This window comes from Momordica charantia (genome assembly GCF_013281855.1).
Source record: "Momordica charantia cultivar OHB3-1 chromosome 5 unlocalized genomic scaffold, Mcharantia_2.0 BLBB01000005.1, whole genome shotgun sequence".
NCBI lineage: Eukaryota > Viridiplantae > Streptophyta > Magnoliopsida > Cucurbitales > Cucurbitaceae > Momordica > Momordica charantia.
The window spans coordinates 2,363,111-2,390,742 of record NW_028275163.1 but is presented as its reverse complement, the minus strand read 5'-3'; the positions used below and the strand labels follow the sequence as shown (position 1 = coordinate 2,390,742).

The window sequence follows — 27,632 nt, the reverse complement described above, 5'->3', positions numbered from 1 at the left end:
AGAACAAAATAATATTATAAACCGAAGCATCGATTGTCCATATTAAATAAGGTTAAGACAAACATGTTACCTATTGGGTCAACTAATTGTTGTATTTAATTGTGTTGTCTTTCATTAAATGGTGGCTTCCATTTGTAAACAATCTCACTAATGATAGATTCCATTTTAACTAATTAAAAAAACTTAGCTATACCAAGTAAGTAGGAAAATATTATGTTCTAAAAAAAAAGTAGGAAAATATTACTTTTTTATGTATATGTTATTATTAAATATTAGAGTTAGTTCACCAAATTTAACAAAATATAATATAATTATAATAGAAATTACTAAAAAAAAAAAAAACTAATGACCTAAGTTTGGTTGGTCAAAACATTATTTACCTTTTTTAAAGTACGAGGTTTGAATTTTTCTACGGCTCCATTCTTGTCGAACTAAAAAAGGAAAGAAAGAGAGATATTTAATTAAAGAAACAAAACTAACAATTGCCATCAATTAAAGATAGGAGTCACTGTGCCTCATGATTCCCTTATTTTGTTTTGTTCTTCTTCTCTTTCGGTTGGTACTGGAAGGTAAATTTGACAGAGAAGTTGGTCATTCTTTCATATTTCTATTTCAAAATTATAAAGATTGATCATATAACACAATATGATTAGTGGATGATAGGAAAAACAAAGCATAAATTTGGAAATGCCCACAAAATGTCAATATATGAACTGTTTCATTACTCGTTATTTCTCGATCTTTTCGTTGCATGTGCTCATGACAAGAAACAACCACCTACATTTGACAATGTTATTATTAATATTATGTTATATCGGTAGATAATTAGACTTGTAAGAGGTCGAAAATGCATCTCCTCTTTCTCGAAATCATAAATTCAAATTCTCTAACAAATAAAACATATATTGTGAGTTTTTTTTTTTTTTGGTGAAACAACATTACTAAATGAAAACATAATTATATAATTACACAATTGGAATTTAAATTCTGATATGTCAATAAGAAAAAAAGACTAAAATTTAATGAGATATTTTTCATTTTTCTTGGCATTAACTAATGAAGATCTTTATCTTTATTCAATTCGGAAATCCTTTTTATCTACGATTGTCCGTTTGGGAGAAGGGAGTTGTGGGGAGTGAGAAAATGGCGGCACCGTCACTTCCAAATCTCTTCCTCCCGCCAATTTCACCAGTGAGCTCCACACAGAGCCCTAAATTCTATTTTCCGGTGAGTTCTGCCACCGCCGGCGCACGCCGAGAAACTCCGTTCGTGGCTTGTTCAGCTGCTACAGTAAGGAGCGGAGGAAGAGTCAATCCAGATGATTACCATTCCACTCTAAGAGCTCTCAATTCCAAAGGCCGAATGCCCAGAAAATCTCTTGGCCAGGTCAGTTCTTCAATACCGTACTGTAATGTATAATGATAGTTTCATTGAGCTGCGTTTGGATTACTCGGAAAACTGGAAAATGTATAATGTAATTAGTAATACCCAGTTTCTAATTTGTCTGGATTTCTGAGTGTACACCAAGGATTGGATAATTTTGGAAACGTTTATTCTCTCTGTCTTCATATAAATTATTTAGGAAATGAATTTTTTGGCCTCATTCATTGCATTATGCCAGGGCCAATCCTACTGATTCACACATCCAAAGCTAGCCCTAGGAGACCACAAGGTTTTAAGTTATTGAGTTTTCGATATGGGGTTTGAACATGGGACGTTGGAGGGTATTGGGAATGAATTAATGTGTTAAATACCGTAAACTGCAATTTTGATTTGATCCTTTCTCAAAAGATGAGTAGCTGTTGGTTGGACCACATTAAGAGTAGTCTATGATATCCTTCCTTCACTTGTTGGCAAATTTGTATGTTTGCAGCATTATATGCTGAACTCTTCAATTAACCAGCAGCTGGCTGCTGCAGCTAATGTTAAAGAGGGTGATGTGGTCTTAGAAATTGGGCCTGGAACAGGGTCGTTAACCAATATCCTTATTAACTCAGGTGCCACAGTGCTTGCAGTTGAGAAGGTTAGCTTTTTCGTCTCATGTGCGATTTCTGTTAGTGTTAGATATCAAATGTTCAAATGGTAGAATGTTTGTTTGGAGTTGTTTAAAATATCCTGTCCTCAATGTAAACAAGAACTTGAAGTTTTCGTTCTCAGATGCAGGTTTAGTTTTTACTCCTACTATGCATTCTAATATCCCGTTTTACTTTATTTTGGATTTTATGTTAATCGTACAGGATCCATACATGGCTGCTGTTGTGGATGAAAGATTTGCTAGCACAAACAGGTTGAAGGTAAATTATATTATTTTTCTTTTTTGATAACTTGGTAGCACAAAAACATCTTGCATTTTTGAAAACATCACACCTATATGGTATTTCATTTCTTCTTATTTATTTTATTCACTATGAAGTCAACTGAGAAAGCCACTGATAATTTGGTCACCAAGTAAATCTTGTGTAGATCGATATAAATTTTACTACGTTTTAGTCTCAGGGTATATTTGGGCTGCCTTTCGAAAAAAGAGTTTTTAAGAAATTACTTTTTTTTTTCTTTTGGTGAAAACTTATGGAAGAAAACTAATAAAATGCTTCATCTAAAGGCAGTTTAAGTACCTTTTATCTATTTTAAAGATTTCTTAAACTACTTCGATATTTTTAAAAAGTGTTAAAAGCACTCTTTAAAATTTAATCAAACACTACCAATTTTTGAAAAATACTTTTTAGTCCTCCACAAATACTTTGAAAGGCACGTTAAACACACACTTACAATATAGACAACGTTGTGACTATTCCAACTAAAATATGCAGGTTCTAAATGAGGACTTTGTTAAATGTCATGTGAGTTCACATATGATGTCATTGCTCAAAGGTATGGAGTTGTCAGATTCAAAATCACAACCTGCAAAAGTAAGTACATCTAATGGATATGCTTCTTAACTATTCATATTTGCTTATTTTATGTCAGAGTATGCCCAGTGCTGTAACCATTTTCTGTGATCTTATTATTATGTAATGGCTAAAGTTTTTGTTTTGTTCATAAAGTGTTTGTCATGTTTTAATACATTGTTTGGGAAACTCAAGTATGGTTTAGTTTATGATCCAGATATTGTATCCATTTAAAGCGAACTATTTTATTCTAAATTAGCTTACTTGAATTTCTTGTCTGCAGGTAGTCTCCAACATACCATTCAATATAAGTACAGATGTAATTAAACAACTTCTTCCAATGGGAGAAATTTTTTCGGAGGTTGTTCTTTTACTCCAGGTAATATTGCTTAGCTTTGAAGAACAGGTTTAGGATATGGTTGGATCCTGACAATTAGCTATGGTATCTTCAGTCATTTCTATGAGTACTGCTAATTTGCTATAACTATTAGGAGGAGACGGCTCTACGCTTAGTGGAAGCATCCCTGAGAACATCTGAATATCGACCCATCAATATATTTGTTAATTTCTATTCAGGTATTCCACAAGTCGTACTATTTCCAAATTGAAAATTTTTGTTGTTTGACCTGTCCTTTTTTTGAACAAAGATAAAACTTCTCATTGAAATAATGAAAAGATAATACAAGTCTTCAAGGATACAAACTCGAAAGAGTGAAACAATAAAAGAAAAAGTGAAAAATATGAAAGACGAAATTACACTGAATTAATAAGCGGTCCCCAATTAGCATAAATCATAGAGGGAGTTGTTTGACATGTGCTATAGATGTTTATAGACATCTGCAATGATTATAGATAATGTTCACAATTTTGTGTGTGTTACTGATGCGTGCTTCAAAATTTATGAATGCACTAAGATATAGATCATCATTTGGTTGAAGACTAAAAATGGCTAATTAAATGATACTTGATCCAAATTACTAAACCTCGACAACCTACATGATACAATGATTTAAATGTACATAATACAATGATTTAGACGTGTCTATAAGTTAAACTTTGTAAAATGCTTTAAATAGAGATTAGCTACATTAGTCTTTGATGAAAAATAAAATAAATAACCACCAAATGTTGCATTAAACGACAAATAACCAACAGCATATATCTATCTTCAAGACTTGCAATTTTTGTATGAGGTTATAAATAAACTCTCTTTTCCAGATCCCGAATTCAAATTTAAAGTTCCAAGGACAGACTTTTTTCCTCAGCCTAACGTAAGTGATTTATAATTGTGAGATAACATTGCTAGTTTACTTACTATTTTTCTTCTAATTTTACGGGAAGTTCCTTCAAATAATGACCATAAACATCTTTTGGAACTTCTTTCTAAATTTTTTCGGCCAGATGAATGAGGTGGATAAAAAATAAAGGACAATGAAACTTCAACGTAGAGAAAAATGTTGGACAAATGGAATTACTTCGAACCTCATTCGTAATTTGATTCTTCAGTAAAATTTGGGCTTCTTGTATAAAATGTTCGACTAGAGTATGCTGTTATTTGAACTGATATGTCCACTTGTTTACACTTGTACAGGTTGACGCGGCCGTTGTATCTTTCAAGCTGAAGCAAGCTGCAGACTATCCTGCAGTTTCCTCCACCAAAAGCTTCTTCTCAATGGTTCTTATATTTCTTTCCTGGCTCCTGAAAACTGATTTTGCTCTTAATTCATACCTATTAGTTTACTACTCGCGGAAAACTGTGCTAGACTATAATGTTTTGGCAAAAACCATGTTATTACCATATACCTCTATCGCTGCAGACTATCCTGCTATTGAATAGTACAACGATATATGATCTCCACAGTATTCACACTTTTAAAGTTAAATTAATGAACTAAATCAATTTGTTACAGTATCTTGGTCTTTTCCTTAATGTATCCTCTTCTGTCCTTTGACATCCCTTGGTTTGTAAAATGTTGTAGGTTAACTCAGCATTCAATGGCAAGCGTAAAATGTTACGAAAATCACTTCAACACATATGCACATCCCTTGAGATAGAAAGAGCTTTGGAATATTCTAGCCTTCCAGCAACTGTAAGGCATATCTCTACTGAACCAATTTTTTGGTTCCTCAAAATCTACTAATTGGTTTCGTTATCTTTGGTTTGTTTGCAGTCAAGACCAGAGGAGCTAAGCTTAGAGGATTTTGTTAAGTTGCACAATTTGATTGTGAGGCAGTAGTTCCTGAGGCATTAACTGGAAAAGATAATCGATCCAAGTTCCTACTTTGTTCACGACCACCAATTAGCCAAAAAACGCTTGAATGGTGGCTCTGAAAAGGAGGTTGAAAGGACAGTATCTGTATAAGAAACACCCATTGTTCATCTCTACGCTTACATCAAAAAACGAAAGGGAAGAAAGTGAAGGAGTGGGAAAACAAGAAATCGACTGAGAAGGAAAAAAGAGGAAGCTTCTGCAGCAGCTCTAAGAGAAAGATCAATGCAAGCTAGGTAAGTGAAAAAGTAGGGGGGATTCTTCTAATTTCTTATTCTTTCCCCTTTTATTGGTCATTTATAACTAACTTTGTTGTTACCGTTCATTTTACAATGAAATGATTCCTTTTCATGCTGGAATTTGAAATAAACTCTGGTCGTGATGTACTTCAAGTTGTATTTTTTATTGCTGCGATTACAACCATTAGTAAACTATGTAGCTGAATTATAGTGTTGGAAATGATAAAATCAGTGGATTAAAACTTAAATAATACATCTCTTCATTTTGTTGGTTAAGTCCATCTGTAGGGATATATGCTTGACCTCTGCCTCGTTCATCTTCGATGCAAGAGTACTCAAATAAGTAAGTAAACTGCTACGCGCTCATTGTCTCAATTATGCACTTTTTTTTAGTTCAATCATGTACACTTACATGAACTTAAAATTGTAAGTTTGGATTTAAAGCAAACGATATTATACATGAATGTATTGAGCATTTTACAGAGAAGTAGAGAAGCATGATTAGAAGGGGAGAAACGGATACAGATTCTGTACAGCTATAAGTACGACAGGGCAGCAGCAAAATTGACTATGAACCACCAAACAAACCTAACTTGAAAACTGATTCCTAAGACTTCAATATCTGCAGATAGTCGTCGATTATAGACATGGCAGATGAACGGTAACCAGAACCGAAGAGATTATAATGATTCAGGTAATGATACAACAGATAAAGATCTCTCCTCTTCTCAAACCCAGGTTGCTTGGGCATAACCTGAACAAAGTAGCCAAAAATCTCAAAATGTAAAAACTAGGAGATATAGTTAGCCAAGAGCTCAAAGGAAGAAATGGTTAGAAAACAAGTTTAATTTCCAAACAGAAAGCTAAGAACAAAATCCTTAGTCTAATCTCACTTCTTATGGTAGTTATGTTGGTTAGTTGTAGTGTAAATTTACATCAATTGGACATGAAGGGACATTGGTCTGATCCGACTCTTTATGACTCATCCCAATGAAGGATTCTAAGAAAAATCGTATAATACTTCATAGTTTACCATTCAGGTACCACAAATGTTTTAAAAAATAAAATCAGTCCTTTCTAGATAATTGGGATGCTCTATTTCTTCCAAGTTGAATGAGCCAATGTCGAGAAGACAGGAAAAGAGGGGGAAGGAGGCAATTAACAAACATTAAACAGGAATCAAGAGTTCATTAACTTGGAAAATAATATTACCTCAAAATAAGCATCATAAAAAGAACCTCCAAAGCCAGCACACCATGACATTCCAAATTCTGCTTCATTGTGTCCATCTGAAAAAATGTAGCCATAGAAACCAAAGAGGTAAATGAATTTCTTCAAATGTTAGATGTTGAACTCCTGCACTGTAAATTCTTTGGATCAAAATGTAAAAACAGAAGGACGAGGAAAAGGAAAAAAACCCAATCGAGTTAGTGGTGGGGTTATTTTAACTTCAATTTATCTACCCCTAAGATCTCCTGTATCCGCTTCAACTTCAAAGAAATTTGATTCAATCTAACCGATACTTGCATAGTACTTGGGAACTTTTTGAAACCAAGCATATAATTGTAATTGTATGAGGCATGAGGAACGTTGAACTTACAATAACATGCAGGGTCAAGTATAACAGGCTCTCCATTCTTGTCGGAGCTGATATTTCCGCTCCATAAGTCCCCGTGTAGCAAACACGGTTCGATTGCGACGTTATCAAAAAGAGGTCCAATACTTTTTGCCAGCCTTTGTCCTGTTAAATGCAAAAACTACATGAAGCATTCTCATAGCAGAAAAATTGTTCAACCAGAAAGATAGCCAAGGGCAGCTGTCTATACAAAGAATAGATCAATTAATACCATATCTTCTAAAGCAATCAAGAGTGACATTACCCCTTTTAGAGTCACGTACTAACTTTGGAGTATATGGCAAGAGCATAAAAGCCTTTTTATTACTCAAATCTAAAATTGAAAAAACAGTCAACATACTGCTAAAAAGTAATCTCATTGCTCTTTTTGAGACATACCTCTCTCATAAATCGTTCTATCGCCGTACTGGTCAAGTGCTAGCTTCAGCTGAAAACCTAATCTTTCCTCTGCATAAAACTGCACCCAATCTGATGACCAAGTGTTTATTTGTGGAGTACTGGAACATAAGACATAAAAGCCAATAAGAACTCAATTTTCTGATAATGGTGCTTGTCTATGGCAAATGCATCTGCTTAAAACACTAGCAGATAAAACTCATGAGAACTTACCTGCCAATGGTGTTGTTGACATCAAAACCAAACCCCTTATCAGATTTTCCTGCTTTATGCATTTCAGCAAGCTTTCTTCCCAACTCAGACTGAGGCCAGTAAAGGGTAGATTTAGAAGTTCTGTTGCCAAACCCATATTCACCATATCGATACCCACGAAAAAGAGGACGGCCCATTTCTCACCTGATTGCCTCTAGAGGAACCAAATTCAATAAATTCCATAATGATGTATGAACCACCAGAAGGTAAGGACCCAAACTGTAATGTGTAGACTAAGTTCAGTTTATATTTCTAGTCATAGAATGGAATGCAACTTTATGATCATACTATGAGTGAATAGTAGAAGGTAAAATGTTGCCACATCGACTACCTTGAACGGTTTAGGAACACGGATAGTTTGGGTTTCGTACATTGCACTTAAACCAAGAGCCTCGGCTTCAAACATTGAGGGTCCAATGCTCCTGAGGAAGTTTTGTCACAGTTCATAACTTCTTTTCATCATCTGCTAATTAGAAGAATCACGAGTTCTTACCTATTCCTTTTCACAAAAAAAGACCCCACATCGGTGTCGTAACGATTTGCCTGGTTGATGCAGCCACCACCAACCGGACTAATTTTTGTTATCTGTGTTGCCTTCCCTTCAGAGAGAATCCATTCTTTTATCGGATCATCACCCATTGCCGCAACTGAAACGATTGAAAATGAGAAGTTCAATCAACAACCCAGATCACCAAGAAAGTTCATCAGTACCAAACTAACCTAGAATATCAGCAATTGCATGCTTGAAATGAACAACAATCTACCAATCAACTTCCTCAGACAGAGGCCAAATGCAATTAACAGACCCAAATCAGAAAAATCTCAAACAAAACTAGAAAAATATCACTAACAAAACTCTCAATCACCAGACGAAGAGTAAACAGAACACAACACAAACTCAGGGGCATTGGAAGGGCAATGTAGAAGGCTAGAAACCCCCAAATACCTCACCGAACGAACCCTCAAACTTAAATTCAGAACGAAAGAACACAAGATAACAGGGAGGGCCAGGCCAATTGAACCCGAAATTGAAAGAAAACTGTAGATTCGAGAGAAAGAAAGAAGTGGGTTCTGCACCTAATCGGACTCACCGGCGAATGATCGGCGTTTGCCGGAGAAAAAGCGGGGAGGACGAAGCACAGAAGAGGAGGAACAGGAGGCAAAGTACTGTGCCGCCATTATCTTTAAGCTTTTGGAGGACGGCACGAGGCCAATGGCGTGGCCGTGTGGGTGAGAATGCCGATTGGTTTATGGGTGTCGCCAATCGGCAGGGACACTGTTGAAACGACGCCGCATCTTACTTCTCCTTCAGCTCGAAATCTAGGCCGTCGAAGCTGATTCCTTCTGTAGAATCAAAGCGAGATGGAAAATTTTCGTAAATTTCATCTAATTATCAGATGAACATGAACTTAAATGAGCATATAAAATGTGATTATTACCCAATTAAAAGGAAAATAATTGCAAATATTGAATAATTAAAATAAGTTCATAATTTTGGGATGCATGCTAACAAGTAACAAGTTTTGAAGAGATCACACCACGCTGGGAAATCATATAAATTTTGTAAATCTTTTTATTTATTAGAACGAGAAATATTGAGTAAGAGAAAAAACTTCAAGATGTTGGAGAATAATAGAGTTAAAGGCTATATTATAAACTCTAGAAAGTTTCAAATGTATCTTTTAATATCTTCTTTATTATTTCAAAATAATCCTTCATAGTAACTCAATTTTATGCAACTTTTTTCGATCAAGGTCGGAAAGGTTAAAGGAATGACTTGGAACGAGCTTAAGTGTCACTTTAGACCGGCATAACTCAAATTAGTTTTAGTTTAACCTTAATATTAAGATCAAGTTAGAATTTGACCAGTGCCCTCTATTTATAGGTTGAATATTTGATAAGGTATTTGACCGACAGTTTTAGTGTCGGATAGTTCGTTGCTGAAGGTCGGGCTATCGGGTCCAAAATGTTGGATAAGTGTGAAGGTCGGTCATTCTTTCGATCCCTCAAAAGAGACTTGATTCTTCTAACCTTCTACTGTTCATCACATTACAAGTCCATTTATGATCCATAACATAATATATATAGTTTTATAGTTTAAATATCAACTGAAATTTTGTATATAGATTAGCGATGAAAAAGTTTATATATAGTTTGAAAAAGCAAATTAAAAAATTTGACAAAAATGAAACACATATGAAGATGAAGTCACTTAGAATAAGTAGATTGTAGTTCAATCAAGAAACTACTTACTTAAAATTGTATTCCGATACTAAAAATAGATCTAATATATACTACTAAATATAGATCTAAAACAAATGTTTTTTAATATAACAATATCATGTGAGGTGGAGATTCAAACTTACGATTTTTTAGTCAGAGATAGAATTGGTTTGCACGAATGATAAATAAGATATAAACATATGCTCTCGCTCTATATATCAAATTCGACCGAGACTTGAACTAAGTTTTAAGCGTGTAAAACAAACATCACGACGAGACCAATATCCCCACATATCTATTTGTTTCTATTAAGTAATTTACAACATCGTTTTTCATTGCTACCTCCAACCACACTAATGTACACTCAAATCTCAATCAATCGATCAGTTGTTCGTCTCATAGCACGTAAAATCAAACATAATGCTTCACCTTTTGATTGAAGCTATGTTCGGGTTGACAACATCAAGTCGAAAACTACAAAATTATCACATGGGTAAATTAATTAAAAAAAAAAAAAAGACGAAGCATCCTGGCAAATTTCTTCTGCAACTTAATCTCTCTGCCATTTTTTGTCCTTTTCGTATAGTTTATTTCCAATTTTCCTGTTCTAGTAAATCTGTAATCCGCCATGGCTGAATCTCACAATCCCTAAATTTTTCACTCCATCTCCGAAGCTGCCTCTCACTTTCCCCTTTCCAAATCCGTTTATATAAATCTTATGCTTCTCGATTCCCACTCACTGATCTGCAGTTCTTCGTTTCTTCATTGCTCTGTTCTTGAAGCTGCTCCAATGGCGGCGACTCTGTCATCCCCTAATTTTCCTTTCCCCCAAACGGATCACGTACTCGGATCGAAATCGACGAGAATGCTCAAAGATTTTCTCCAAGAAAGTAGCGGAATCGCTTCTTCGAAATCCAGAACGGCGTCGTTTAAAGCTCTGGCGATTCGCGCCGTGAAGAGGATCTCGATCTCGATTCCGATTTTGCCGAGAAGTCTCTCGCGGCGGCTGCTGGGGAAGACAGAGAGAGATGAGAGAGAAATCGGAGGCGATTTCGTTGTTAAAATCAAGGACATCATACGCTGGAGATCGTTCCGGGATTTGGTCGACGAGACGACGGTGGCGGCGGAGGCTCCGCCGCTTGATTTCGCCGATTCGCCGGATTGTAATACGGCCGCCGCCACGACTACCACGACCACGACGGCGACTAGCAGTAAGAGCTCCAGTTGGTGCGAGAGCGATTTCACGGCGGAGGATTCGCCGTCGCCGTCGTGGAGGGGTTGCTCCGACGACGGCGAAGTTGGGAAAAAATATTTCCTATGTGCTGGTGAAGATTTGGAGGAAGACGACAAAAAGGTGAGCATAATTGAGTACTGCGCACCCGTCATTGTTTAACTTGGTTGACTTTTTGTGACCGTAGGATTCGTTTTAGATTTACCAAGAGCAATCTGAACCGTTTGTTCAAGTCAAATCTCTTCAAACAAAACTAGATTTGTCCGCAGAGTATCACATTGTTGCCCACCACACTGACTACTAGACTGAGATCAGATATTTTAAAATGTTTTTTTTTGTTTGTAAATATAATAATAAAAAATTATATTGCTTTTTATATTTATTAAACATAGTATAGAACTCTTCTTAAGATACCAAAAGTGGTCAAAAGAATATTTTATATTTGACTTAATTTCTAAACTTTTACCCTTAAATCTTAAATTTCGTGTTTAAATTTTTTATTTATTTGTTTTACTTCTTTTCAACCTTTGAAGTCTCAGTTTTTAATTACATATAAGATTTGGTCAATGACATAAAATATTTATTTTTTTGAATTAATTGAAATGTAACACGATAGCATTGGTTATTTATATATACTATTCAAATTAGATGCGTAATTTTCTAAAAGTTAAAACTTTAAAATTTAGATTTGAAAAAAAAAAATTCAAAGGTAAACATGTTTTTCAAGTATAAGTTTTATTTTAAGTTTAGAAATTTAAAAAATAAAAAATAAATTAAATTAAAAATTCATCTTTTTACCCTAGTCAAATTGTATCAATTTTTATCTTTCAATTCATCCAATTGAATCATAAACTTGTTGCAATTTTTACATTATATTTATTTTTTCTTGCTAGTTAAACCAATAATTTTAACAAAAAATATAAATTAAAAAAAAAAACTCAAAATTTAGGTTTTAACATGCTTTTTTCAAAGGTAAAAATGTTTTTCAAGTATAAAATTTATTTCAAATTTAAAATTTTAAAAAATAAAAGTAAAAAAATAAAAAATCATTTTGTACCTTGTATCAATTTTCAATCTATTATTTCAATTCATCTGATCGAATTACAGATTTGTTTTAATTTTTACCTTATATTTATTTATTTTTTTCTTTTGGCTAACCCCCCCTATAATTTTAACCAAACATATATATGTGTGTGAAACTAAAAAAACTCATCAATTTAATTTAATTAAGGCATAAAAATCCATTATTAAATAATAAGAAATTTTTGTAAAATTAAAAAGTTGGAAGTATTCAACCACATCTGATATGGAACAAACTCTGAAACATTTTGCAGGTAGAAGCATTATCAAGAGAAGAAGAAGAAGATGTATTGAAAGAGAGGGCATGGCGGGTGTTAGAGCACGTGGAAGCCGCGATTTCCTTCTCGGAAATCTGCAGCACGGCGGAGAGCCGCCCGGATGGGCTGTTGGTGAAATTTTTCCGGCGAGAACTGACGGAATCTGGAGAAAGTGAAGTGGACGAAGAGGATCTTAAATGGCGGTGTTGGTTGCGGAAGGGAAACGAAGGTTATTTGAGAGAAATGGAGAGAGAGGGAAAATGGAGTGCGTTTGGTAATGAGGAGAAAGTGGAATTAGGGCTTCAAATTGAAAGGGGGATTCTGGGCTCTTTGGTTTATGAGCTTCTATTTGATATTTTCCAATTCTAAGTGGGAATTTTTCATGCCCCATTTTTGTAGGCTAGTTGCTTCAAAATTCAATATTTTTGTTGGAAAATTTAATGAGATTCAAATAATTTTTTTTATTATCGAACTTAAAAAAAAAAAAGTAATCTCATAACTGGGTGCTAATTACCGCTGAGCTAAGTTCGGATGTTTGATTGATTTCTAACTCTAAAATTATAATTATTTCTGTAAAAAATGTTTAATAATAATTTTGTTTGTGTTTACTTCTCCATGACTTTAAACATAATTTTGATATAAAAATTATAGTAGCATTTGTTTTCAAACTGAAAATATATATTACATTCCAGATTAATAAAATTAAAGTGTGGGAGAGAAAATAAAAATTTAGATATAAAATTTTTAGAGATTGAAATAAAAGTAAAAGTGAGACAAATAAATTTAGAAAGAAAAGGAAAAAGTTAGAGAGATGGATCAAAAAATTTTAGATTAGAGAGTGAAAATTATGTTAATTAAAAGTAAACACATTTTTTTTAATTATTTATTAAGCAAAGTTGCTTATATATTAAACTTATTTTTAACGACCTTATGGTTTTTTTTTATTTTATTATTATTATTTTTTTGACATAATTGGTACACGTGATTGGTTTTATGAGTGTGGCGTATACTTACTTTTTTTTTTCCTTCCAAAGGGCGTATACCAATTTTGTCAAAGTTAATTTTTTAAGAATATTGCTTAAAAAAAAGTTTTTAAATATAAAATGTAGGGTGTGGATTCAAACTCGCGTGGTAAAAAATAGGTGTCTTATAGTTGAGTTATACTCAAGTTTATCAAAATTGGTTCGCAAAAGAGTAAATTATCATTTTGATTCATGAAGTTCGGAGAACAAAATTATTTCATACCTACGTGTCAAAATCATATTAATATGACAATCTCGTTCTTCAAATTAATTGGAGATATTTTTTTTATAGTACAACAAACGTGGATGATGGTGGTAGGATTTGAACATCCAACCTCAAGACAATGAACAATGTATCAACTGAGATTAATTAGAATTGTTTAAAACTTTAGACTTACGAATTAATTTTTATTTAATATAATGTACAAAAATCTAGGGAGATTTCCGTAAAGAAATCTATAGAATACCCCTATAGAAAATGCATCACGCTGATTAAAGTCAAGGTAGTTCATAAATGTATAAACTTAAAAGCCATGCTTTACGATTTGGCAAAGCCATTTGCTTTGACTTCATCCATGTGGAATGTCTTTTTTGACCCTTCTTCAAAGCTTTTGCTTCCCTTGAATCAATGGTGTTAATGGTAAAAGTAAAATAAATGTAAGTTTTAATGGGTGATAATGGTAAAGATTTTTACTTCTTTCTTTTACATAGGTTCAAATTCTGACACCATATATTGTTGTAATAATTACAAATATAGCCGCATGATTTTAATTTTGTAAAATATGGCATTTTTGTTTAGATATTTTCGCGTCATTTTATTAGACTCTGTCACAATAGACTCTATCGTTGATATATTATATCAATGATAAATTAGGTGGTTATCGATAATATAGTCTACTATACGTATATACAATGGTATAATCTATCAATTATGATACACATTTATTAACGGTATGGTCTATCACTCATATACTCTATCAATGATAGATGTCTATTATTGATATAGTGTATTAGACACTTACATTGATATCTCGATCCACAGAGACAAAATGGAGAATTGGTGCCAACAGTTTATCACGGAATAAAGGACTCGCTGAACCGAGATCACTATCTAATACTAATCTACAATGATAATAATAATATTACTATTATTATTATACTTAGAGTATTTTTTGATAACTAGTAATATAAAAAATAAAATCTGGCGTTTCCCTATGAGGTGATTTTAGGATATTAAAGCTAATGCTAGTTTTTAAATATCCTATAACTTGTTCTTGACACAATCTCTATTTTCAAAGTTTATTTTATTTCTTCAATCCCTATGGTTTTATTATTATTATTTTTTATTTCAATGCTCTAAACCTACATGTTTAGCATTGCCTAAACTATTTTGCGCCTTAATTTTCAATCAACTCGGTCAAAATATAATATTACTATATATATATATATATAATAATAATAATTAACTTGATTAATATACTAAGAATACATCATATTAATAATAATTAATAATAATCTCATCAATGGGTCGAAGTTTGATTTTTTAATATAAATAAAAGTTAGAATATTCACATTTGTTTTTCTCTTTTAAATACTATTTTGATATTTATTTAGTCCATCTAGTGTTCTTCTAATTTCTAAACTTGCATAGGAAACTATAGTTATTTTAGTTGACTTTTTTTATTAATAATTTATTTTTAATTTTGTTTAATTAAATCTATAATTTGACCGGAGGCTTCAAGCATTTATCTACAAAAGATGACTTATCTATATTATATTCTTGTTAAAAGATTTATCATTCTTTAGGCATAATATAAGAATTGAAGTAGAATATTTGAAAATTTTAAGAAATAAAATCGTATAGACTTAAAAGTCAATAATTAAGATAGCAATCGCATACCTTATATATTATTTTATAAAGAATTCAATTATTAAAACAAAATCATCCAAAATTTTGAGACCAAAATGAAATAGGTAGAAAACTTTATTGACAATAGATCAATTTTAAAAAACTGTTAATTTTTAGTAATAATTAGTAATTTTTCATTGATTCAAACATCAAAATAAAATCCTCATGAAAAATTAAATTCGTTCCTTAAAGTTTAGGGCAGTATGTCCAAGACTGTGGCCTGATATTTTTATTAGATATATTCATGATAATTCACTACCTTCCAATAAGGAATTTGCAAATATCCAACTTAACTTTAGAAAACATTTTTAAGTTTTAAATTTTGAAGTAATTGTAAAATGGGTTTCAAATGTTTACACTACATTAATCCATTAAGAAATTTGACTTTTTTTTTTTTTTAATTTTAGTTGAATGAATATCGAGCGGAGATAAAATATTAAACTTCGGAGAAGTCCATGGAGCTCCGTCCCTCGAGGACCTGTCTAGATAGAATGAAGAATTTCTGTTTAGACTTTCCTTAAGACGAGGATTAGGAAAAAAACTTTTCCCGCTACCTAAATGGAGACGGGAATGGAGACAAGAATACGTTCTCCGTCCTCCTTTCTCATTCCCCACCTCGTGTCATTTTTTTTAATATTTATATATACACAATAAAATAATTCTATTTTCCTAGTTATATATACATATACTAAAAAGATCATATATTCTTCTCTACGCACTCATCCAATATATATATTTGTGATAATGAGATCTTGTGAATAAAGTTTTATCTTTAGAAATTAAGTAAACAAATTTTAAAAAAAACTTTAAGTAAAAAATATTTATTGAAAAATGTTTTTAAAAATTAAAAAAAATGGAGAAAATTCCCCATAGAGAACCCGATCCCACAAATTTTCCGTGAGGAATCCTTTCTCCGATCCCCGCATAATTTCGTGGGGAATTTCGCCGAATGAAGAATTAAATGGGAGGTGGGACGAGGAATTTTTTCATTCCTAGACGGTGTTTAACAAGTCTAGGAATGGAATCAAATTGTGGGACCTACCTCAAATTTGAGAATCTCATCCCTAAAACGCTGTAATCTCATTTATCTCCTACACCCTAATCAATTCCATTATCATTCCTTATTTCGTAGGCTCCCCACATTTATTAAGTTTATTTGACTACTTTTACTACTTTTACCATTTCTCTCTATTTATTAATGAGACCCATAATTTTATTAACTATTTCTTTTTCATTTTTACTACTAATGTTTTTTCTTATAATAAAAATTTATATAATTTTTATTGGTTAGTATGATTTTATTATAAAATATTATAAATTTTAATTTTTTTACTTTGTTATTATTAATTAATATTAATCGACTTTTTAAAATAGAATTTATTGTTATTGAATATTAGAATAATAAAATTTAACAATATTTTATATTAAATTCTAATAAAAAAGTATTTTAGTTGGTGTAATTTTATTTCAATTATTAATTATTATTAATATTAGATAAATTGTTATATAAAAAATATTTATTATAAATCATACGATAACAAAATAAATTAAAATTTATTGTTATTGTTATTGTAATAAAAAAAAATCAGTACAACAATCAATTTATAATTAACTAGAAATAAGAAAGAGGTATACTAGTAATTGTTATATATCTAATTCCGATTTCAATCTCATATGGTTTCAATAAACAACGTCAAAAGAATTTTGGTTTCGATTCTATAAAATTTATGGTAAACAATGTCAAAGGAATAACATCCTCATTCCGATGACATAAATGTGTTGCTAGAAGGAAGTTTGATATTTTTATTTTAAAAAAAATCAAATTTAAATAAATATGTAAAAAGAGCTCATGAAAATAAACCAATCATGATTTTATTAATTTAAAATTTACCTATAATAACCCGTTTATTTATTATTATTTACTGTTTGTTTTAGAAACACTGAATTCTCAAATCAAATTTTAGAAAACTATTTTTTCAAGAAAATGGGCTAGGCATTTAAAATATTTAACCATAGTTAGTAATTTAATCGGACAATAACATACAATATTCTTACTAATACGAGTATAGTTTATGGTACATAACTATTTCTTGGAAGATTTAAATCCTAAAGTCTCAAATACATTATATGATAGGAGAAAATAAAACATAAATTATTCTTTTAAAAACTATTTTTAAGTGTTGAAAAATGAAATTATATTATTTCATTACCATAAATAAATAAACTTCATTGAATTCTATAATTAATCCAAATTTAAACACATTTTATACAAAGGTTAATAACAATTATTTTCTTTGGCGGCAATTAATGACATATTACTAAATATCTTATAAAAGTTTGAAAGATCAAAGTGAACTCTTTTTAAAAATGATAAAAACTTAAATAAAATATTTACACCACAATTTAGGAGAACCCTCCTTTTCTTATACTATATATATGTTTTTTGGTAAATATATTTTTGTTACTTAGGATTTAAACTTGATTTTTATTTCGTCCATGATTTTTAAAAACAGTCCATTTTAATTTATGGAATTTAAATTTAGTTTCTTTTTACTTTTAATAAATAATTTCTATATGGTCTTTAAATTTCAAAAAATGACATATTTAATCTTTAAAATTTGAATTTAGTTTGTAGTTGGTTCTTGGAGTTTGAATTTGGTTTTTAATTGACCTTGAAGTTTAAATCTGGTTTTTAATTGGTATCTAAGTTGAGTCCACCATTATTTTGTTTAGAGGAAATTAAACATATATTATGGTCAACATAATTAAATGACTGACTTTAAATCAAATTCAAACTTCAAAGATAATTAAAAATTAAATTCAAATTTAAAGACCAAACGTGCCACCTTTGAAACTAAATTTAAATCTCAGTGACAAAAAAATGATGGTTTTTAAATTCATTTACCAAAAAGAAATTAAATCCCGACCTTAATTTTAGTCCATATTTATTTATTTATTATTATTATTTTTTTGAGATATCAATAAGTTTTTATTTAATCATATGAGAATTTGAATCACTGCTTTTATTTTTATCAATAATACATGCCTTAACGATGGTTATATGTTAATTAATGTCCTTTTATTTTTTGGATAAATTAATTACTAATATGCCATTGTCTCCACCGAATGAAATTTCCCATTTTGAAGTAAAGGACATGGTAAGAGAACTGAAATCCAGTACACACAAGTCCACAATACTCAATTGCCGACACATCCGTCAGATCAAAATTTGATACGATCGAACGGTCCAAATTGACCACAAACGCGTAAAAAAGTCAAACCCAGAGGCGACTCTATTATCCACTATGTACATGATCTGCAGCATACAAAAACCTCGGGAAAATATTTCCATGGAAACCTCTCTCTCTCTCTCTCTCTCTCTAGTTTCTCTCTCTTCAGTTTCTCTCTCTTTCTGCATTACGAGAAAAGCCAGCGCAGAGCTTAGAATGTAACGTGAATCGGCCTCCACTTCTCACCACCGGCCCTCGCGCCACCGTTTCTATAAAAGCTTCTTTGATTATACACAAATTTCTCTCAACAAATTTTCTCTCTCTGACATGCAAGTGATTTCTCGAGTTGAATAACGCGTATTCGTGTTCTTGATTCGATCAATTTTGTTTTGATTTTAGTCTTCGATTTATGAGCGATTTCGGCTCGATTTAAGCCCTAATCGGTGCGGTTTTTTGTTTTTTGGATTGGGGGAAGGAAGACGGAGAGACGATGAAGAGCGAAGAGCAAGTTCGGACTCTGTTTGGGATTTCGCTTACAGAGAGACCGAAATGGCACCAGTTCCTCATTTGCTCCTCCGGATTCTTCTTCGGCTACTTAGTCAATGGCGTGTGTGAGGTAATTTTTTTTGTTTTCTTTTCTTGTTTGGTTGCCGAGAAAATGTTGGATGATTATTTTCCGAACGCTTGACCGTTTCAGTGGATTTCTGCCTTGTTGACTGAGTTCTGAAAGATGGATGACTATTTTACTGTTTGATTGTGATCGGAGAGTGGAAGTTTTATTTTATTCGATTTTATTTTTGCGATTCGTTCGGCTGCATGTCACACTCTGTTTGTTTCTCGAGAAAATGAAATTAGGGGGAAGAAAAGAAAACAATCAGAAAATTCCGTACGCTTTGATTTTGAAATTCAACCAAAAGATTCTTTCCTTCCATATTCCATTTTCCAATCAAATAATTGCTGGGTTTTCCCTTTCAAGCGTTCAAATGCTACTGGTTCCTTACATATGGTTATTTTTTTTTTCTGTCTATTATTATCCTCAAAGATAAATATGGTTAATATTCAGTTTTGAAACCAAAATTATTACATGCAAACTTTCCAAAGCTGATTGGATCTCCATTTTGTGCCTAATTTTTTTAGGAATATGTATATAACAAGCTGCAATTCAGGTGAGCCTTTGCCAAAAATACTTATAACCCATGAAATTTCATAAGCCAATCTTGTCTTCTGTTTCATTGATATTCCCCCAATTTTTGCCTTCTCTTTTGGTGCAGTTATGGGTGGTACTTCACATTTGTTCAAGGATTTGTGTATCTTTTTCTGATTTACCTCCAAGGCTTCACTGCCAAGCAAATGGTGAACCCTTGGAAGACTTATGTCAAGCTTTCTGCTGTGTTGATGGGTTCCCATGGCCTCACCAAAGGCTCTTTGGCCTTCCTTAACTATCCTGCCCAGCTTATGTTCAAATCTACAAAGGTAAATTTGGCTTCTCCATGAATACAAGATATGCATTGAAATTTTGTTTGTTTAACAAAAACCATGTGGTCTTTGCGAGTTGATTTCCTTGATGGTCTCAAGGCCCTGTTTGATAAATGAATTTTTTTCAGTACAACAGGGGTGGGGAGATTAAACTCATGACCTCTTGATGGGAGATGTATATCAATTACCGCTCATTTTGGCCCGTTTGATAAATGATGACCATTTTGTTTTTAGTTTTATATTTTTGACAATTATGTTTGTTCCTCACAGTTTCTTTAGTATATTTCCAACTTTCTTAAAATCACTTACGATTTTTAGGTAGATTTCAAAAACAAAAATAAGTTTTTGGAAATTTTTCTTTTTAGTTTTCAAATTTTGGCTTAGTTTTTTTTTTTTTTAAAATTAAAGTAGATGCAAAACAAATAAATACAAAGGTGAAAATATATTTACAAGCTTAATTTTAAAAAACAGAAAACAAAAAATAAAATGGTCATAAACATGACCTAAAAGATGCATTTTTCTCCCCCACACCCGGTTTGCTTTTAGAGTTGAATTATGGTTTTTTCCCTGTTTGTCACTGATCTAAATTGGGTAAATATATAATTTAGTTCATGTTTATGTCATTTTTCATTTTTGTCCTACTCTTTTAAAATTTTTAATTTCATCCTTTGTGTTAAATTCTTCAGTTAAGTCCTCACTGTAAGGATGATATGGGAATTTTAAAAAATATATTTTTATGAAGTTAGTTGTCCTTGTTAGTATTATAAATTTTTTTATGGATTCAATTTTTATAACAAGAAGCCACTTTGGATCAGATGAGCTATTACATGTCAAACCATATGTAAATTGTTTGATTTAAAGAGTGGGCATGTGTAGTATTCAATGTAATTAATTAAAGTTTAGTGGGTGGGTTTTTTATTTAATGGGTGGGCATGTCTAGAAATACTTTATTAATAAAATTTATCCTTTTATGAAATTGAAAATAGCCCAGATGTTGTGACTATATTTTACATTCGGGCATTTGAATTCTATGGATGTTTTTAATTTTAATTTTATTATTATTGTTTTTAGAAACTAATAAACCATTGATACGTTTAAAAGATCAGAAACTTGTGATTCTGATAATGTAGTCGATAAAGTTGCTTTTTCTTTCTTCATCTGGACGCTCACAATGAAAGTTAGAACTGAAATGAAGTTGATAAGCTTTTGATGTTACAGGTTTTGCCAGTGATGATAATGGGTGCCTTCATACCCGGCCTCCGACGAAAATATCCACCTCACGAATACGTTTCTGCTGTACTTTTGGTTGTGGGATTGATCATCTTCACTTTAGCAGATGCACAAACATCTCCAAATTTCAGCATTCTCGGCGTGATAATGATATCGGGTGCTCTAATCATGGACTCATTTCTTGGTAATCTGCAAGAAGCCATTTTTACCATGAATCCCGAAACCACACAGGTGATCCTCATGTCCTATCCTTATTTCTACGGGTGTTTATATGTGAAAAAAGAATGTTAATACGAAACCGACCAAACAGATGGAGATGCTCTTTTGTTCAACCGTCGTTGGCTTGCCTTTCTTGATCCCGCCCATGCTTTTGACTGGAGAGTTGTTTAGAGCATGGACTTCATGTTCTCAGGTAACAGTTACCTCTCTCTCTTTGTTTGTAACTGCACTCTCTCCGTTTTTACATTTATTTATTTCAATCCCTTAATTTACTTGGTGAAATACATGTTCTGAGATAACCATATGTTCTATGCAGCACAAATATGTATACGGCGTGTTAGTTTTCGAAGCCATGGCAACCTACGTCGGTCAAGTATCTGTCCTTTCACTCATTGCCCTATTTGGTGCGGCTACCACAGCAATGGTATTATTCACTTCTTAAACCATTTCACTTTATTTGCCGCTCCTCCATGTGCTAAGTTAGAGGGTTTTGAATGCATTTTCAAGCATGTCATAAATGCCCACTGCATCAAATTCAGCATTCCAAATTGGACATGATCAGTGAAACACATCGAGTGCATATGTTGATTTATGGTTGAAACCAACTTCCAAATTTCCATATTTATCTCTCTTAGGCCCCTAAACTTAAATAGAATATTCTATTTTGGTCCCTCAATTCCCAAATATCTTGTTTTAGTCTCTAAGCTTGCCTGGTTTGGGACTAAAGCATAATGTTTGAAAGTTGAACCACTGAAGTGCAACAAAATGGAAAGTTTTAATGACTAGGATAGAATCTGTGATCCTACTAACAGCTCAAAACAATTGAATTCTGTCACAGATAACAACAGCTAGAAAGGCAGTGACATTATTGCTGTCTTACTTGATATTCACAAAGCCATTAAGTGAACAACATGCGACTGGTCTGCTGCTCATAGGCATGGGGATCACGCTGAAGCTCTTGCCTGATTACAAGCCCAAAAACAGAGCCTCTTCCCAATTTCAAAGCACCAGAAGCTCAAGACCTGCTAGCAATGACAATGAAATGGCTCATCAAATAGAGATTGAAAAAGATGAAGAGAGAAGGCCATTGGTTTAACTGTGGTCTATGGGATCCTTTTGATTGTAATTCTTTTTTAAATTTCATGTCATAAACGTAAGAAGAAGGATGCACTACTCTCAACTATACAGTTTCCAGATATTGCCTCTCCACATGCAATGGTTTTCAGATTTTTCCCAATCTCAACCTCTAAATTGTCTCACTAAACAAAGGGAAAATTTGAACCTCTGCCGCAGCAAATCCCTGTTTATTTTGCTTTACTACTAATTTCCCTTTGTTTAGTAAGATTTATGAGATAACAAAAAGCTCCCAAAACTTTCTAATTGAAAAAATTACATGAGCATGACAATTACAGAACTATAAGATTTGGGAAATGCAATGAATGGGTAAGCTATAAGTTCCCTTCTCTTCTACAACAGAATCATAAATAAATTTTAGGTAGGTACTCCACCTACCTAAAATTCATCAACAAAGAAAATTCCATAAAACTTCCCTTTAGTTGCATAAAACCACTTCTTCCACGTGAATTTTCAGAGGAAACATTTAAAATTTAATAACAAATAACAACACAATTACCTGTTGGAATGCAGTCAGTTAAGTGAAGATTAATTTATGAATGAGGGATTGAGAGAAAAACAAGAGATTGAAGAATTTGAAAGTGGGATGAGAATGAGAGCTTGTCACGTACATAATAAAAGAAAACAGGAGAGAAAAATCAGAGAAAGGAGGAAAGAAAAGAAAACAGATGAAGAAAAGGAAAATCAAAAAATAAGAAACCGAAGAAGAAAGCATATAATCACCTTACAACAAAATATATCTAAAAATAACATGGAAAATGAAAGGTATAGAAACCAAAATAAAAATATAATATATTTTCGAACTTGTATGACAAAAACTTCAACCGCAACAATCACCAGTCTTCTAATCAATCCATCCCAACATTACTACCGACTTCAACCAAATTCTAATAAACGGACATAACATTTCATGTAGGAAGAAGTATTTTTCCATTACAAAATAAGGAAACAATATGAGGAAGATATCAACTTACACATTGCCATCAGACATGACATCTTGAAATCATCCATCCTGAACGAGGAAAAGATAGCTGATGAGATCATTGGCTATGAGGAGATTTGAACCATGTCATGCCTAATCAACTATAGGTGCACTGTCATAGGCTTCTCTTGCATCAAGTACATCAATGCTATATCGCTTGGAGAGAACTTCAACTTGTTCAGAAAATGACTTGTTGGCACTCTCACCTATGTGTTTGACCATTTGGGACCATCGCTTTCTACATATATCTCCATTCCTATGATCAAGCAGTTGGTCCCATTCCACATCTTCAATGGAGCAAGCATCCAAGCTGGAGAGAGCATCGATAAGATGGTAGTCATCGACATCTGCCCATTCATCCTCCGCAACCATTGGTGATGTCAACTGGCGATACCATTTCTGGCAGCAAAGAGCAGTTGATCTTGTGGACAACTTGTCGCTAATTGCTCCCCAGCATATATTGTCACGTAGCATTCCGTGCTTGGATTTCTTTTCCTCAAAAGCCTTGAGTCGCAGGTCTGTGTTCACTAAATCAAATAATTTCTGGTACTCATCTTGCGTCCAGTGTCCTTTCTTCATATTGGGGAGTTTTATTCGTCGCCATGTATCTTTCACATGGAACCTATGTTTTCCCAGGGCATCTGCCAATACTTTCCAATCCGATCCATGTTTATCATGAAACTTTCGAACAAGTTCATATTCCTCAGGTGTCCATTTACGCTTATCATCCCTTTCAAACAAAATGTGAGCTCTATAATATACGCTCAAATAAGGCCTCCAAGATAAGGCTTTTCCAATGTCCTTCCAACAATTTTTCACTTCAGGAAACTCCCTGCAGTGAAGAACCTTTTTGAGACCTTCGTCACCAAGCCCATGTTCCTCAATGTATTCTAAGACAGCCTTTTTAACCATCTCATCTTCTTCTTTAGAAAACCGCTTACCTCTTATTAAACCATCGTCTTGCTTAGTTTTTTCACTACTTTGGCCATCAACTAACGGAAAAATCTCCACATCATCAGAAAAACTTACTTTCTTAGATGATCCCTTGGGAGAAAGTCTTTTGGAAGGACTAGCGATGTCCCCGTTCTCTCTCAATCCTGCTCCTCCTTCATGAACCTTTTCTGGTGATCCATCTTCAACAAATTTTGTTTTCTTCCTCTTCTTCTCCTTGTTGATGGGTAAACAAGAACTTTCTCTGGAATCCTCAACTTTCTGTTTCTTTTTCTTCTTCTTCTCTTTGCCACTATCTGTCCCTCTTTTATGACTCTTTCTATGAAGGCCTTCAGACAAGTTATCATTTTTCTTCTCCTGCATTTGCATTTCCTCATCTTTCTCTACACAAGGTTCTGTTTCAGGTTCTATTTCTTCTTTTTCCTCGTCTTTCTTTACACAATGTTCTGTTTCCGATTCTATTTCTTCTTTATGGTCGTCCTTTCGAATTTTATGTTCCTTCCTCTTCTTCTTCTTCTTCTCCTTCTTCTCCTTCTTCTTCTCTCCATCATCCCTTTTATCAGAACCATCGCGGCACTTAGTTTTTGTCATCTTATGCATCTTCATTTCTGCAGGAGTCACATCTTTATCTTCATCTTGAGCAAACAATTCCAGCGTTGCCATCTAATACAAAGACATAGGTATCTGAGAAAGTAAAAAATAACAGTAACAGCAAGAACACTGATAAAACTCAAAGAACAATATTTTCCCATCAATGACTAATTGGTCGGATTTCAAAAAGTTTCAATCAATGAGAACTATGACATAATCAGATGGGCAAACCATGAAAAAGGAAAAGACAACAAAAAAAGTTTGTTAAAGTAATGTTTACTAAAACAATTATACAACAGTCGACAATCATAAAGTTAAAAACTAAAAACTATTCCCTTGAACCATCACACACTGGAATGTTATGTTTAAAGTATTGCTTTTCCTATTTTAATTACCACTAAAGAATGCAAATACCACCATACTCGATCTGCCACTCTATTCCTTTGCTTCCTTCGAAGCATAAAAACTTGAAGCTGGAACTAACCCCCTTTCACCGAAGAGGGTATTTGGATAGATGTCCATGAGTTGGGCTTGAGGCCTGAATGATTTAATGCTGAATTTAACACTGCCAAAGGTGATATGCTTGAGATGTTATAGGACCTTTTCCATAAAATTGGAGAGAATATGAGCATGAGAACAAGACTAACTTTTGAAATGTTCCATATAAATTATGGTCAGTTGTAATTTATTTTAGTTAATTTAATAGTGAATTAGTATTTGGGATTTAATTAAAATTTCAATTGTTTTCGTAAGGCTATAAGTAACCTCATTCAAGTTGTAATAGGAACCTTTAAAAAACTTTTCATTCATAAAATTAGGAGTGTTCTCTCCATAGAGAGCTTTGCTACTGTTCTTGAGACAGATTTCCAACTATTATATATTTATTTCCATCTTTCCAAAACCCGCTGCATCAGGGCTGCTAATAAGCCAGCTATCCAAAGAGAAAACTTACCAGATTCCTCCCGTGTCCCGACATAACAAAGAAAACTCGGGAACTTTTATGATAGAAATCTGAATTCACATCCAAACATCAACAACAGAAAATCCTTCCAACCTCGGATACCTAAACTAGTCCAAATAATCCCTCACACGCACAATTCCACCATCACAAACAAGAAAAAACAAAAACAAAACAAAAACAAAAACAAAAACAAAAGAACAGAAGAAATCCCAATTTGATCTGATTTTACAAACTGTGGACCCCGACGGAACAAAAAGAGCGCCGAGAGAGGCTATAGGCCGTGTACCGAGAGAAAGAGCACGGTGAAACACAGAGATGGAGATTGATGAGAGTACCTGAGACCGAGAGAGGAAGACGATTGGAGTGTGCGGCGCGACAAGGAAACTCTAACGAAAAGGAAGGGAGTGGCAGCGGCGGCGACACTGAGCAGGAGGGAGGCGGCGTCGGGGCGGCGCGATGGTGGCGCGACGGCGACACGCTGAAGAGGGAGGAGGGTGAAGCAGGCGTGCGAGTAACAAAACTATCAAACTAATAATGGAATCTCCTCTTTTTTTTTTCTTTCTTTTTTTCCTTTTTCTTTTAATAAAATGGAGCTAGGCGTTGGGCTGGGGCATTGTGGTGTGATGGATCGGGCTGGTGGATAAATATTGGACCGTGTCTCATGTCTAACTGGGCGCAGCCCTCATCATTGGGCCGGCCCGGCCTTATCCGACAGAAAGAAAGGCCTAAGCTCTGCCGGGCCTCGAGCACTTTTTGTGTCGAGCTTTAGCCTGCCCAAACTCTTTGGCGTTGTGCTCGGCTGGCATTTGGTCTACTATACACGGCATATAGCATAGGCAGGGGATTCAAATTCTCAATTTTATGATTGGATATGCTTCAAACAAATTTTGAAAAGTGCACCGGTAAAAAAAAACAATAAATAAGTGTGTATTATGAGTTTTGAACTTATTTCTCCTAAATCTATTTGATTTACTATTTTCCTTGGACCAATAAACTAACCACGAGGGTTTATTTTATATTTTTAACACAGCCTTCTAAAATCTCACTTGGGGTTAATTTTATATCTTTAACACAAACTTCTACAACCTTCTAAAATCTTCACTTGGGTTAATTTTATATTTTTAGTACACTTCTAAAATCTTCACTTCAACTCGTTGATGCCCTTTTACGTGTAATTCCTCCTCACGAATTGACGAGATCAATGGATATCAAAAACTTGAAAAATACTAACTTTGTAAAAGTCACAGGAAGATTAAAAAATAACAAATAAAAAATGTAACTCTAGACAAGGCATAGATCTTTAAACAAAACATTTGGCTTAAATATATATCTAGTCATTGAAATTTGAGTTTAGTGTCTCTTTAATCCCTAAAATTTTAAGATTAACTTGATTGTTAGTTCAACGATGGAAAAATGATGTGATATTCAAATACCATTTATAACCGTTTTTTAAGT

General features: G+C 33.2%; 5 protein-coding genes across 10 annotated transcripts; 3 read left to right on the top strand and 2 right to left on the bottom strand.

Annotated features, from left to right (window-relative positions):
- Positions 1-1,078: 1,078 nt before the first annotated feature.
- On the top strand, positions 1,079-5,872 carry PFC1 (Ribosomal RNA adenine dimethylase family protein). Of its 3 annotated transcripts, XR_015790958.1 has the most exons (11): positions 1,081-1,386; positions 1,874-2,023; positions 2,238-2,294; positions 2,811-2,909; positions 3,172-3,267; positions 3,380-3,464; positions 4,107-4,159; positions 4,480-4,563; positions 4,868-4,978; positions 5,060-5,394; positions 5,675-5,872. XR_015790958.1 is itself a non-coding variant. In XM_022291563.2 (10 exons), exons 1-10 carry the CDS (start codon positions 1,144-1,146, stop codon positions 5,123-5,125), a joined length of 1,044 nt encoding a protein of 347 aa, XP_022147255.1. In that variant the 5' UTR covers positions 1,081-1,143; the 3' UTR covers positions 5,126-5,673. The 3 variants fall into 3 exon arrangements, 2 of the variants coding, with proteins under 2 accessions (XP_022147256.1, XP_022147255.1); XM_022291563.2 differs by lacking the exon at positions 5,675-5,872 and having other exon boundaries at positions 5,060-5,673; XM_022291564.2 differs by lacking the exons at positions 1,874-2,023; positions 5,675-5,872 and having other exon boundaries at positions 1,079-1,386; positions 5,060-5,673.
- On the bottom strand, positions 5,811-9,017 carry LOC111016237 (Protein kinase superfamily protein). Of its 2 annotated transcripts, none has more exons than XM_022291548.2 (9): positions 8,773-9,017; positions 8,175-8,328; positions 8,013-8,103; positions 7,826-7,900; positions 7,643-7,731; positions 7,412-7,530; positions 6,998-7,138; positions 6,610-6,686; positions 5,811-6,151 (listed from the first exon to the last, which is right to left on the bottom strand). In XM_022291548.2, the coding sequence occupies exons 1-9, from the start codon at positions 8,858-8,860 to the stop codon at positions 6,005-6,007; spliced, it is 981 nt and encodes a 326-aa protein (XP_022147240.1). In that variant the 5' UTR covers positions 8,861-9,017; the 3' UTR covers positions 5,811-6,004. The 2 variants fall into 2 exon arrangements, with proteins under 2 accessions (XP_022147240.1, XP_022147241.1); XM_022291549.2 differs by having other exon boundaries at positions 8,759-9,012.
- Positions 9,018-10,340: 1,323 nt separating this feature from the next.
- LOC111016277 (DUF4378 domain protein) lies at positions 10,341-12,936 on the top strand. Its single transcript, XM_022291592.2, has 2 exons — positions 10,341-11,258; positions 12,470-12,936. The coding sequence occupies exons 1-2, from the start codon at positions 10,623-10,625 to the stop codon at positions 12,839-12,841; spliced, it is 1,008 nt and encodes a 335-aa protein (XP_022147284.1). The 5' UTR covers positions 10,341-10,622; the 3' UTR covers positions 12,842-12,936.
- A 6,172-nt stretch (positions 12,937-19,108) lies between these two features.
- On the top strand, positions 19,109-22,767 carry LOC111016279 (UDP-galactose/UDP-glucose transporter 2). Its single transcript, XM_022291597.2, has 7 exons — positions 19,109-19,249; positions 19,771-19,799; positions 19,905-20,106; positions 21,328-21,570; positions 21,650-21,751; positions 21,875-21,982; positions 22,397-22,767. Exons 1-7 carry the CDS (start codon positions 19,124-19,126, stop codon positions 22,652-22,654), a joined length of 1,068 nt encoding a protein of 355 aa, XP_022147289.2. The 5' UTR covers positions 19,109-19,123; the 3' UTR covers positions 22,655-22,767.
- On the bottom strand, positions 22,315-26,730 carry LOC111016278 (myb family transcription factor). Of its 3 annotated transcripts, none has more exons than XM_022291596.2 (3): positions 26,513-26,730; positions 23,667-25,309; positions 22,315-22,583 (listed from the first exon to the last, which is right to left on the bottom strand). In XM_022291596.2, the coding sequence occupies exon 2, from the start codon at positions 25,286-25,288 to the stop codon at positions 23,768-23,770; it is 1,521 nt and encodes a 506-aa protein (XP_022147288.1). In that variant the 5' UTR covers positions 25,289-25,309; positions 26,513-26,730; the 3' UTR covers positions 22,315-22,583; positions 23,667-23,767. The 3 variants fall into 3 exon arrangements, with proteins under 3 accessions (XP_022147288.1, XP_022147286.1, XP_087979984.1); XM_022291594.2 differs by having other exon boundaries at positions 23,667-25,288; XM_088123858.1 differs by having other exon boundaries at positions 22,315-22,580; positions 23,667-25,288.
- Between the last annotated feature and the right edge of the window lie 902 nt (positions 26,731-27,632).